We start from the raw sequence: 13,730 nt of genomic DNA, 5'->3' as shown, positions 1-13,730 counted from the left end.
TGTGAAAGTCTGACATGAAGCACCATGTAATTGTTAGGTGGAAATATAATGATTGAGTTGGTTTTCACCAATTTTACAAAAAATTAAATAAAAAAAGTTTGGAATACATTTGATCTCAGCCCAACCTGAAGCATTGTTATGTAGAATATCCTCCGACTTTTCCTGCCATCACTCGAGCAAATGTTTTGGAGTACAGTGGACCCTCGCCTGTTCAAGGATTTTAGTAAGGAAGGTAGCTCCTAGTAATTTGTGGGAAACCCATTTTTTGTTTGTTTGTATTTTTATATTCACGAAAAAGCTCTGTTAATATTCAAAAGTAAAATGCAAACTGAAATAACCAGGCACAACGCTGCATTGCACGCAATTGGGTGGCGTGTGCAAAGCAGCCAATCCAGGACCGCCATTTATTTTTCTTGCACACAGCCTAACTTTTGGTTGTCTGTTGAAAAGGAAGGAACAAATGATACATGGCCTTTCCTGGTTATCATAAAAAAACACATGTTGCTTATTGATGGTTCCTTATTTTAAACAAGGCCATTAGTTCAGCTTTGTTCCTAGCAGGGACGCAGCGTTGGCTCGCTCTGCAGCCCTCCCTGCCAAGTCATTGGTTGTTTCCATGGGCCACCGTGGCCACCGCTGAGCGAGCAATGTTGCCTGCCTGGCCACACCTATGAAAATTTTCTGGCTTTGCCACAGGTTCCTACGCAAAAAAAAAAAAAAAAAAAAAAAAAACAACCCAGCAGTTTTATTACCAACATGATGTTCTCTCACTTGACAACGTTTTGTAATTTATGTAGGTCTGCTTCATGCAAACCTCAAAATCCACAGAGCTTTTTTTGGCTTTTCTGTGTGCGAGTGTGTTATAGAATTGAGAAGCTGTCAGAGTCTTACTTATTTTTATTTTTGCTTTCATGGTGACGATCTGCATGTGAAAATGTGTTTACTAAAGTGGTGAGTAGCTTCGGCGGCACCCGGTTGATTACTGTGGGCTGATAGACTAAGCAGTTGGAAATTATTTTCTGCAGTATTTGACTGGAGTTTTGCATAATTAGGCTTCAGAAAACTAGGCTGAAGGTAGGGGCACTGGGCTACCTTTAGCTGTGGTGTTAATGAATTAGATGACTTCTATTGATCTGTAGGATTCATTACAAATGTTGGTGTATTTGTGTAAGTGTTTCTAATTATTCCTATAGAATAAAGCTATGAATACAGAGCTAAAGAGGAGTCCTTCAGCCTGAGGATGCATTCAGAGTCTTCTGTTGTTTTGTCATTTAGTCATTCTGTTACCTGTTGTTGTGCAAATGGATTTTTACAGCCTTTGATCTTTTCTCTTTGTCTCCATTGCCAACCATTACCTTGGCTTGCTTTACTACTCTGCTCTTGGGTGGCAAACACAGGGCCTTTTTGTGTCTTTTTTATTTCTAATTTCCCTCCATGGGAAAAGTGAACGCCTCCAATAGAGCCTGGTTCAGCAATTTAAGGACACAGTGGCTTGATTTATCAGATGGAATCCAGAAGACAGCGTTGAATGGATGTGCAGCTTGTGGGAAGAGCAGCGATTCCTGCCAGACAAGCATATGTGGGAGCCGTAATGGAGCGTACCCTAGAGTCCAGGGTCGAATGCACTTACTAGCATGTCAGTTTGGTCACACGGATTCTCCGTTGCGCCAAAGCTCCTAAATGAGCTCTTTCAGACATGAATTCATACAAAGACACAGCAACACACAAAAACACACACCGAGCAGTGTCCCCCTGAGGTTGCTGGAGGCTAATCTCCTGACTCGAAGCTGTAAGATATGGATGATGTTGCCTTTGGCTCCTCGCTTGTGCATATTTCACAAGAGTTCGAAGCTGCAGCTGGAAGCTCTGTCTGTGTGTTTGGTGTGTATTTGTTGAAAGGTGGACGTGCAACATCGAAATTTAGAGCCAACCCAAGTTACAGAAGAAACATGCGACTGGGCCTAGGGGCCCCATAAGCTCTTAAATTTATGTAGAACAATACAATACAACTGCTGCAAATGCAGCAGTTGTATAAAACCTTGAAGGTTGTTTAAAACAGAGGTTATAACAATTAAACACCTTCATAGTTGTTGATACTTGTTGGCAAAGTGAGATCTGTTTTCAAAATGCTTTTAGCATTTTGAAAACAGCTCCTAGGCTAACTCGCTATAGCTATGTTTGAGACTCTTATTTTGAAGTAAAAAGGGAAGTCATTCTTGAGTTGTCCTGTTCAGCTGACAAAGTTGGCTAATGGAGATATTCCCTAACAACATTCAGTGATAAATGAGTGAAAGACAGAATATAAAAATCCTTTGTCAGAGGACAGTATCGCCAAAGGATCGTTTCACAGTTTGAAAATATTTCATCATTTCGAGTTCAAAATCTAAAGTAATTCTTTATAACACAGTTTGAGATTCACCAAAAAAAAATTTCTTTAGAAAATATGCAAATTGAGTTTTTACAAAGCAGAAAGTCCATAGAATTAAAGATGCATGTACCAGTATCTATAGAGTAGTCAAACCTAAGTTAGAATGTTTTGCACAAACTACATTCCTTTAAAAACACATTGTGATTTAAATTCTAATTCAAAAATACTTTATTGATCTGAAAGCAAAATTAAATCATTTCTGTAACTGTTATTTTGCATTTGCATATTCATGTGGGTAGTGAAAACACCTTTAACATAACAGCTAATTCTTATGGTCTGTATAACATCATCCCAACAATGTTATTAATGATACTTCAGTTTTTGTATTTGATTAATTGATTTATTTATTTTTGTACATACTGTAGCCACATGCAGATCAACAAAACAAAATATTAAACTTTGTCTGCGTTCGTTCCGATGGGCTTAGCTGGAAGTGTGCCCCTGAAAGAATTTCAGCCTAGGGCCTCATGCTGCCTTGGCTCAGTCGTGTCTCTATTGCTAACGATGAACAATGTCTCCATCCATGTGCATCTTGTAATTTATGTGCACATAAAAGTGAAGGGCTCAAGACTGATTGGATTTCTTCCTCCTACTGCTCAGTAGGGGCTTTGGTAGTTCTGGTTTCAGCCTCTGTAATCCACCCAGTGATCTGCTGCCCCTCTCACCCAATTGGCTTTGCCTCATCCAGACATTGTGGATCACAGTTATTATGATAGATTTATTGGGATTTATATGTGCTGTGAAGACACCCACGCCACCGCCTTCCTATAAAGGTTTAGGTTTCAGCTGGAAAAGAAAAAGCTTGGAAAGAGTGGGATCTCCTGTGGGTTTGCAGAACGGTGGACTGGAAGAAGGTGCAGCCAATCTAGTCAAATGGAGTCGTAGATCTGTGATCAAGCTTGGATTTGTGTTGGAGGAGGTCAGATTCCGTGTGTCGCCATGAACAATTCCACTGTTGTAAATCAAACAGGACGTAACCCTTTGACTCAGACTGCATGGAGAATGGGAGGGGCCAAGGGGTTGTCTGCGCTTTGAACTGACCCCTGGCTGTAAATGAACGTTTTCTCCTGCTTTATGGGATGAAGCACTCTATGTGTGAGAAAAAAAGGAACAGAAAGAGTGAGAGAGAGACATGTTTATGTCTTAATACAAAATACTTGGCAGGCTGAGGTGCCTAAAAGTGAATTAGTACATGTGTGTGTGGGCAAGTCTTTCGGCCCACATGGACGAGAGTTTCCATCTCCACAAATGCACCGGACAGACGTACATGTGGAAATGTGTTTTGGGAGGTGAAAGCAGACTCTATTTGTGCAGGATCGGCGCAAAGGGGAGGGGAAACGCTGTAAGCAGGAGCAGGCTTCTTTGCTCGCTAAAAAACGGCTCCCTGCGTGACTATTTCTCTTCGTTGGCAGTGAAATTGAGCGACTCGAATCTGGCGACCGGGCTCCAATCTGGCGGCCACATGTACAGCTTTGGCTGCGTGTGTCTTTTCATGTTGAACTGCTGTTATTGCAAATGCTCGGGTTCACCGCAGTTGCTCCGAGCAGGGCAAATACTTTGCATCAAACACAACTGCAAAGACAAACTCGTTCACGTAACAAGCCAAGACAAAACCTCAAAACCATAAAAAAAAAGGACAGCTTTTCCTTCAGATTCCTTTGGGAAGGTGTTCACACAAATCACACCCTGACTCAATGCACCTCTGTCAGGATTTTAGTCATTATTTTACGTACATGGGTGGTCTGTATGAGTAATGATGCCCTTCTTTTTGTTGCAGGTGTGTGTGTGTGGGTGTTTGTCTGTAGTGCTAGTGTTCCATCCTGAAATGAGATGTGAATATTCATTACGTCTAACACTTATTATTAAACTGCCTCAGTTTGCCCACGCTTCCAGGAGGCAGTAACAAATTGCAGCTTTGGCCCACATATGTAAATTCACCTACTGGGTGCTTTAAAGTCTTATGCGGTCCTTCCGAGACACAGTCACAGGTAAAATATTTATTTAAATTCACAGTCCTAGTCAGATGTTTACAAACATTGGGTTTTTTAAGGTTTGATAATGTGTTGGAAGGATATAACTTCAATGAATAAAATACAAGAATTTGGTTTTATTGTGAGATTTCTAAAATCTACACAGCTTAGAAGTTTAACATAGATATATGAATCCTCAATAATATTTGGCTCAACGTCTCTTAAAACGATGCAGAGAAACCATACAGACACATTTTGTAGCTATTAATAAGGTTCTGGCATTGATGTGGCTCGCAATTTCAGCTATTGCTTTATCAGAAAGAGCACAGTCCAACCTAAGTTGCTAGTTTACTGAGAGGGAGTCTACTTTTAGTCACAGTCCATAAATACTCAATAAAATAAATGTCACGGACATTACTGAAGCTTAATGTTTCCCTGCTTTATTTATTCCACAGTCAGTTCATGTTTAAACTGTGGGGTAATTTTCATGTTTGAATACTCAACTGTGTCCCGGTCTCAGGTTTCTAGCTGATGAATTGATCTGAAGTTGAAAAATGAAGATGTTGTTTTCATTATTCCATCCATTTTGTGGACATCACCAGTACCACTGGCAGAAAAAAACCCACAACATGACATTGCCACTACCATTCCTGACAGGTGGTAGAGCGTCCCCAGATTTGGATGTCTCACCTCGACTAATCCAAAGATACTTCTTGTCGCTGGGGTCAGAAAGTTCAGTCTTTGTCTCCTGTGATCATGAAACATTATTCTGGAAAGGATTTGCCTCGTCAATATGAGCAGCTGCAAATTTATGGAGAGCATAAAGGTGCTGAATTTGGATCTGGATCTAGCGTCTCAGTCCATGCTGATGGTAAAAAAAGCTTTGCTGTTGACAGTGATGATTGTGTTCTTACAATTTCCAGTTCATGGCTCCCTTGCCTTAATAATTCTTTAGGTGATCCTGAACTTCCTGTCATCTAAGAGTAACATTTTGGGTTAGATGAGACTTAGACACAAATGGGTGTTTCAGGAGGACCATGATCTCAGGCAGATGTTGGAAGACTTGCATTATGATTCCCCAAGTCTTCTCAAAGCCCCGGCCTTAACCCTGTTAAATATTTGTAGAGTAATTGTTAGAAAAGTTGGGGTTGTGCCAGAAGAACAGTCTGTTTCAATGAACCCCAATTGTGCTATGGACAAATATCCAGTTAGATTTAGGCCAGAAGCATAGCTACGAAAAGTGTGTGGAAGTATGTTTGTAGGAATCAATATTTAAGTAGGTTTCTGTATATTTGAGCATAATTTTGATCCTGTCTGAATTTTAGAACATTTTAAATATGTTAAAACTTGTGCAACCAATTCTAGTTTGGAACATTTTTAAGGTTGTATAATCTATTAAAAGGCCAAAACTAATGTGACATTTATATCCGTTTTGAGCATAATTGTGTCTATGTCGATGTTTTGTACAAGACTTCACAATAATTCAAATCTGACTTTATGTCACTTTCCTTTTCTGACATCTATCTGTCTAATTTATCTCAACATGCTATAAAACTTAACCTTGATAGATTATTTTGTTTGCATCTGATCTGCAAAGTCAGATGAGGAGCTTGGAAGGGAAACCACTCAGGAAATCACTCATCTTTATCTTCACATTGGTCAGGGGAAAAATAAAAAGTGCAACAAGAGCAGCGGAACACGATTACGTCGCCATATCTGTCATCTTTGGAGGAAAGATTGATGCTGGGATGATCTTTGGGGAATTAAGCCCCCCGACCTCTCAGGTGTTTCCTTTCTGATTCAGTGGATTCTCGGTCAGCCCCATGAGGGCCTTTAAATTGCCTCTCGCTGCCGGGTAAGATTGATTGGGAGGGATACAAATGGCCGCCATCTAATTGTTTAACAGAGACGCCACACATTAGGCCAACAGGATGACACAACCTTGGGTTAATCCTTTTACCAAGTGATGTCTGCAATTCCATCCCTCTCCATCTCCATCAAGACACCCACCCACCCCAAACCGTCTGCCCGACCCGTCCCTCCTCCTGCTGCTGCTTCTTCAGCTCAATGAAACCCAATCCATGGCTGGTGCTTGAATTCCAGGCCCGTTTGAACTCAATCCCTGACTAAAAGCAGGGGGTTTGTTAGGCTTAGCTTGAAGGTTCTCCTCCCTGGAGTCCCCAGTCAAAGTGATGAGAATGTATATAGTGTCATAGATAATCCAATCATAATCGGTGGATCGGGGTCTCCTCATTAATCATCCCACTGTAATTTCTTAAAAGGCAGATGGTCTGGAATGAGTAAGGTTACAGTAATCGCAAAGGGGCAGAGGTCGAAGATTCCCCCTGTTTGGACCCTGAAGAACAGATGTCCGACATGAGGTTACCTGGGAGTTTGTGGACATGTTTTTGTTTTAGCTGCTGTGGAAAATAAATTAGCTTTCCTCGAAAGTGCTGGAGACGTTTTCTTCTTTTTCTCACTGCAGATCATCTACCATTCCTTCTTGTCTGATTCCAACTGAGTCCTTAAGAGTTTCTCTTGCTTTCAAGACCATCTCTCCCATAGCCCTAAATCCCCCTTTGTAACAATGAGAGTGTGCATAACCCAATTTTGGCCCTGTCACACTTCCTGAAGATAAAGGTTTGATTTGTGTGCCGATGATGCGCCGAGGGGAGGGAACAAGTGTAGGCCGTAATCTGTGCTTTAACCTTCACGTGTTAAAGGCATCTATGCGCAGACAGCGCTGCTGTTTGAAATATGGCCTCATTATCAGCTGCAGCAGAAAGAGCTTAAGATAAGATCACACACTGGAGCTTTAATGAAAACCAATTGATTTTCTCTGTTTAAAGCCAAGAAAAAAACATGAAGGTGTTGAGCTCATTTAACTTCATTCAATCTCTTTGTAGCTATGCAGGTTTTCTCAGGGTGACCTGGCAATCTGCAATGAATGAAGTTAGGAAAAGTGTCTGAGGCAGTTTCATTGAATCACACCATTAGATCAGAAATACACTCCATCTTTGGCATTTCATGTGTTGCACATCCAATTTTGAATGTAAGTCAAGTTCAGAGACGCATTAAAACAATTGCATCATTGTCTGGCCCTGAACTTTGACTTTCTCAGCAGGAGAAATGGTAAGATTAAAAAGTGTTGTGCAAACTAGACTTAAAGGGATAGATAAGACTTTTTTGAATGCGTTTCTGTCAATTTATCATCTGTAATAAATTCCTTATCTGTAGTAAGAACATGTCACGGAGAGATTGTTGAAAAGTTAAGAAATCCGTTGCTGATTTTAGAGATTTAAAACTCAAGTGAAAATTTTTATATCCATAGGATACACCACAATATTAACCGATGGTAAATGTTTACACTTTCTTAGGAAACTGTTGTCAAGGCTGTTGCAGTTTTATCAGTCAAAAACCAACCATGCTAACGTGGTACAGCTAATTTGATGGACGCTAACGGCTGTATCAAACTGCCTGATCATCTGTGACTCATCAATCTACTCTAAATCTGCCATCTACTCTAAACAGTGGGGCAAATTGATTTCTCGTCAGGCTGTCATTTGTGCGGCGGTGTCAATGATAGAACATTTCTGTGTTTCTGTTGTTCTCATTCTGGAGCCAGGGGAGACATTCTCATGAGCTCTCAAACAGGTGATGCAATTTACGTCCTACACTGATGTGTGCAAACGCAAAGACCGCTAAGCAGAAATAGCAACAAACTTAACTATAATTTCTTGCAAAAGCTGTAATGGCCACTATAGAATATTTTCATGTTGACTTGTTTTAAATTGCTGATTGTACAAATCTCTCTGATTATTGGTGTCCTGGGATAATTCCAAAACAACTTAAAGAGACTTAGAGTCTTTTCAGACTTAGAGTGGCCTGACAAGTAGCAGCTTATGAGGTAGCTCAACACAGCTGGCTGCCTCAGCCAACATTACCTTTTTTGTAGGAACTTGGACTCTCGTTGGTCAAGAAAACACTGACATATTAAGCATGTTTTCACATATGAGGTGTTTAGTTTATATAAAATAAACTCTGGTTCACATATCCTCTTATTTCAGTTTGTTTATGTATTAGGGGGCAGACCGAAATAGCCGTGCTGAGACCGTTTGCAGCAGGTGGTCTTGGTACGTTTCCAGACAGACTCTAGAGCCCTTTGTTTATGTTTGATTCAGCACAGCTACCAGGTGTACACGGCCAGGAAAATCCAAATGCTTTCCCAAAGCCAAGTATGTGTTGTATTTTGCCGTACAGTAAACAAACTAATAAACAAAGCATATTTTTTGTAAGGAATGAAAATTCATTAGGTTTACTTGTCCAACCATTTTTTCATTAAATAGTGAGAGAACCAAACTAATGACATGATGAAGTTCCTTGTGTTTTCTATGAACTCAGAGCACATGTGGGGTCCTGCAATGTGTCTGGGGTCCTGCCACCCCAGACACACCTTACCTGTAAACAGGCTGCATATTCTATATATTTTGTTTTTTTCACATATAGAATGTGTAAAAAAAAAAAAACGATTTTTTTTTTTTTTACATATTCTACATATGTAAAATAATATATACTGCTCAAAAAAATAAAGGGAACACTTTAAGTGTTAAACACCTGTTTAAGTGTTCCCTTTATTTTTTTGAGCAGTGTACATATGTACTTTTTTTTTTTTTTTACATATTTAACAGGTTATTATTTACTATTTAAAAGTTAACAACCTCATCAACTGACTAGAACAAAAGTAAATAAACTACAGACCACAGACCGTGGCAAACGCACAAAACAACGTTTGTGTTTTAGCATAAAAATCTAGTAATAGAGTTGTATCCCTCAAAAATTTACATTTCATATGAGATGTTTTAAATTGCTAAAATCATCCAGCTGTAATCTGGCAAACTGTTAGCATGATAAACACCAATTTAGATTGCTTTTGAACTGTAATAAATGGAACATTGATAAACATACTTGATGTGATTTAATTACTTTTAACAATGGCACTTGACAAAATGCAATACTTGTTATGGGTTTTCACAATATTTGACTATATGATGTGTTTGTAATGTTTTTATATTTTCATGATGTTAAGCACTTTGAATTGCCTTGTTGCTGAATTGTGCTATACAAATAAACTTGATTGACTGATACATTTTCTACTACTTCTTTCTTTGCTAAACTAGTCAAAAGCAGCAAACTATACTTTCTTTTTCTCTTTCTTTAATCAGCCCCTTCTCCAGTAACTTCCATCCAAGCAAAGGATATCACCAGACACACCATCTCACTGGCCTGGCAGCCACCAGAGAGGTCCAATGGTGTCATCCTGGAGTATGAGGTCAAGTATTACGAGAAGGTAAGTGGTGCTATGAGAGAGTTTTCACACATCGAAGTTTCAAAAAAGCAACTTTTGAGTAACTGACAAGTCTCTTTGTCATCCTCAGGACCAGAACGAAAGAAGCTATCGCATCATAAAAACATCATCCAGAAGCACGGACATCAAGGGCCTCACCCCCCTCACCTCTTATGTGTTTCATGTGCGTGCTCGGACTGCCGCCGGCTACGGTGAATTTAGCGGACCCTTTGAGTTCATGACTAATTCCGGTGAGTCTCATAACAGCGCAGCCTCTCCTCAACTTGTCTTGATGACATCACTGTCATAGAGCAGAACAGGCAGGGCACCATGCCAGTTGCCACATTATTTTATGAACAATCTCACATTGATAGCATCTTTTATGAGGTTTTCTCCTCATCATTTCAGAGTGATTAATCATAATCTCTTGTCTATTAAACATAAATTATGTTGCTCCCCAGAACCTGACTGGCAACTTATGCCTCAGCATCTGAGCCAGCCACGGTTCAGACTGGAGGTTTTAAGATAGAAGAACCTAGTAACCTTTTCGCCAGCTACAGTTCAGAACTTGGCATCAGCTTCTCAGATTGCACCGAGCTGGCTGCTGTATCACCCATTACAGTGTCCCACAGTACAGCCACATAACTGGTTAGTCACAGAAAGTTATTTAGAATTTTTGAGATTCCAGTCTGTAGATTATCACTTAACGGAGAGCATTAGATGTTGATGCTCTGAATATAACTTAAGCTCTTTAGTATTTTGTATCTATTTATACAATGTTTTCTCAGTCTAGGTGCTATGAAACTATTACAGAAAATTCATGAGTGTTGAAAACATAGCCATCATTCTGTTGGAGATTTTCTGCTTGGCTAAGCTGAACTTAGGTTAGACTCTGCAATACTTTTGTAAACTGAGGAGTTTGTTGGACTCCTGGAGGATTTGCCTCTTTGTCAGTTCTTACCCAAATTTCATTCCCACATGTTGCCATATTGTCACTTCCATATCACTTAAACAGCCAATCTCTGATGTTTAGGCAAATTTCTGCCTAAACATCAGAGATTGGCCCTGATGTTTAGTTGGGGCAAATCTCTGTCTTGGAGTAAGTCATTTTTTATTGATGTAACTGTTGATTTTATTATGCTCTAAATCAGCACTTCAAGTGGTTACATTTGCTTGCACTTCTCTGTACAACTATAAAATCAGTTTGACTTTGCTGCTGTTTTACCAAAGTGAGCTTTTTATTTCAGTAACTCTGCGTACTCAGTCCAACCAAATAACTGTCTATTATTTCCTAACATTCACCGTCACCTTGTAAAATTCATTGCATGTACATTAAATTAAAGTGACAGAGGTGCACTAAAGACCCAGGTGTCCTCTTTGTGGTGCAGAGGCACAGCGGCACATGATAATGACACGGTCAAGCACACATCCTAATGGGTCATCATTGTCTCCCAATGAAGCATGCGGAGCAGCCAATTTTGTGGGGAGGACTGTAAAATGGATGCAGGGGGAACAAACACTGTGCTGGGTAGGGGAGCGACAGGGGAGGATGTAGGAGGAGATCAGTTACTTTGACAAACACACAATGCACAGCAGCTCTTTGATGCATTGCAGCTCGGCCAAGCATAATGATGTTGACTTTTCTCTTTGTCTCCCTCTAACATTCCTCACTTTCTACTTCTCTTTTCTTTCCCTTCTTCCACTCCCTTCAAATCCTTTTTGCCACAGTCCCAGCTCCCATTATAGGCGACGGGGCAAACTCCACCGTGTTACTGGTGTCTGTGGTGGGCAGCGTGGTCCTTCTGATTATCCTCATCAGCGCTTTCGTCATCAGCCGAAGGTGAGCGTCATCCCTTCTTCCCCTCCACTATCCCTTCTGCTTTCTGTCTCTTCCTCATTCCCTGCAGCTGAGGGATGTCTTCCTCAGGGGTCGGAAAAAGCAGCTGTCAGGAAAGTCATTCACAAATATGTGCACATCCACACCACCAGGCAGCTTGTACAACTGGCTCACATCAGATGAGTGATGACTTGCCACACCGGAGACGTGATTGACAGCTCCGACAGCTGAAGAGATGCAATCAGCGACCCCTCACTCCCTGTCTCCTGCATCCATCCCCCACTTCTCTCCTTCCTTGTTGTTCCCCCCCCCTCCCTCTATCTCCCTTCTAGCTGTGGTAATCATGGCTGCTGGTTATTTTCCCCTGCTGCGGTTTTCTGTCTGCCAGGGAAAAAAAAAATAAGAATGAGAGAGAGACATATAGAAGTAAGAAAGAAAAAGAAAGAGCAACAGGAGGGACAATGAGATAAGCGGGCAATGAAAAGTAGAAGCTAGAATACAGAGAGAGTTAGATGGAGAGGCATCAGGTGGATTTGCAGTGACCCAATCTCAGAGTGTTAACCAGGCAGCAGGACAAAGCGCCATCACACAGATGGGATTACATGCAGATGGGCTGTCTCACCTCAGGGTGTTAACCACACTCCCATCGTGTGTGTGTTTGCGTATTGAAGGTGTAAATGTGTGTATTCTTATGCAGGAATAAAAAAAAAAGTTTTGCATGTGTGACTATAGAGAGGAAATATAAATGTCGTGTGTTGATTCCTGCCTTTGTGTGCCCTAATATGGACACTAGATCATTGCTAGCATGAGTGCGTTGGTGTTGAGAATGATGATGAGTGAAAGGGGCAGTTGGTTGTGCATGCGTGTGTGTGTCCTCTTTTTTTTCCATGCGATTGCCTCTCTCTCTCTCCAGCCGAGCAGGTGGTTGTCTCAGCCCTTTTTTATATGCATGCGATGGCCGCTGTCATTGTGCTGCTGCGGCCAGCCTGTGATTGTAGGGAGGGACTGCAATCACGTTGCCGTTTACCATCATTGCACAACCATTGCTCAAGGACAATGTCTCACACATGTGGTCATTTCCACCACTGACCTGTACATCAATATGAACACAGATGTCAGGCTTCCTGAGGGATTTTTAGAGCATTTTCGTGTAAGGATTAATTCATAGTTTTTCTTTTTGTCCTCCCTTTTTCAAGTCCATCAAGCTGTTCCATCTTTAATGTTCTTCAAGATCAGTTCCAGCTGAATATCACTATCAATCCTGTTAAAAAAAAAAAAAAGTACACCTTTTAATAACGATGCTCTGTCTGGTAACCCGAACAGGACAACTGACTGGTTGCTAAAAATCCAACTTTCACTTATTGGTAAATGCAAGAAGGTAACCTCAGTACTGTTTAGTGAGGTACTGAATACAGAAGACTGAAAGATAGGTATTTTCATTATCAGTATGGTGTTCAAAAGTACCGTCATAGGAAGCAAAAAGATTTAAGCTAGGTTTATAGTTGACACATTGAACAGGGCACAAGGGGTGCCTGCCAAATGGGCCGTCCCCTCCCCTGGCCTCGCTTGCTGTTGCGGCACCGGGTTGGGCACCTCTGAACTTAAAAGCACGACTATAACTCAGCCTTTAAAAGCCATATCTGGACTTCATTCAGACTGCAAGAGAGTCAGACTTTGACAGATAATGGGATGGTTAAGCAGAGCATAGCAAATAGCTCTGTTTTCTCCTTTCAAACTTTGAACCTCTGTTATTTATGAAACATGCAGGACTGGAAAAGTCTGTAGCCTTTTGGAGTCTGAATGTTATGGCAAATATCTAAGTTATTCAGGGTGCATCACAAAATGCTCCCTTCTTTGCTCTTAATATAAACACACTGAAAAATCTAAAAAAAAAAAAAACCCAACTATTTTAATGCTAGTTTTATACCTACATACACTATTATTTAGGTGAAAGATTTACAAAAATGGTGATCGAAAATCTGTTACATATTCTAATTGCTACATCTCTAACAATAATAGAAAATTTTTATATGTTACCAATATGCATTTACTTTGTCACTTCTGTGTGTTTTTCAAGTTGTTAACACATATTTTAACCACTGCATAAATTAATTTGATCTAACAAAAAAAATGTAAAAATAATAATAATAA

At 40.4% G+C, this 13,730-nt stretch overlaps 1 protein-coding gene across 5 annotated transcripts in view; it reads left to right on the top strand.

Annotated features, from left to right (window-relative positions):
* epha4l (eph receptor A4, like) overlaps window positions 1-13,730 on the top strand; it is a 67,561-nt gene that overhangs the window by 36,137 nt on the left and 17,694 nt on the right. For all 5 annotated transcript variants that reach the window (XM_032590542.1, XM_032590540.1, XM_032590543.1 and 2 more), the window contains exons 6-8: window positions 9,621-9,745; window positions 9,834-9,993; window positions 11,471-11,582. In XM_032590542.1, the coding sequence (XP_032446433.1) occupies window positions 9,621-9,745; window positions 9,834-9,993; window positions 11,471-11,582 (397 nt within the window). The remainder of the gene's footprint in view (window positions 1-9,620; window positions 9,746-9,833; window positions 9,994-11,470; window positions 11,583-13,730) is intronic.

This window comes from Xiphophorus hellerii, chromosome 18 (assembly GCF_003331165.1).
Source record: "Xiphophorus hellerii strain 12219 chromosome 18, Xiphophorus_hellerii-4.1, whole genome shotgun sequence".
Lineage (NCBI taxonomy): Eukaryota > Metazoa > Chordata > Actinopteri > Cyprinodontiformes > Poeciliidae > Xiphophorus > Xiphophorus hellerii.
Note: the sequence above shows the minus strand (reverse complement) of the source record. Positions and strands in the feature narration are given on the sequence as shown.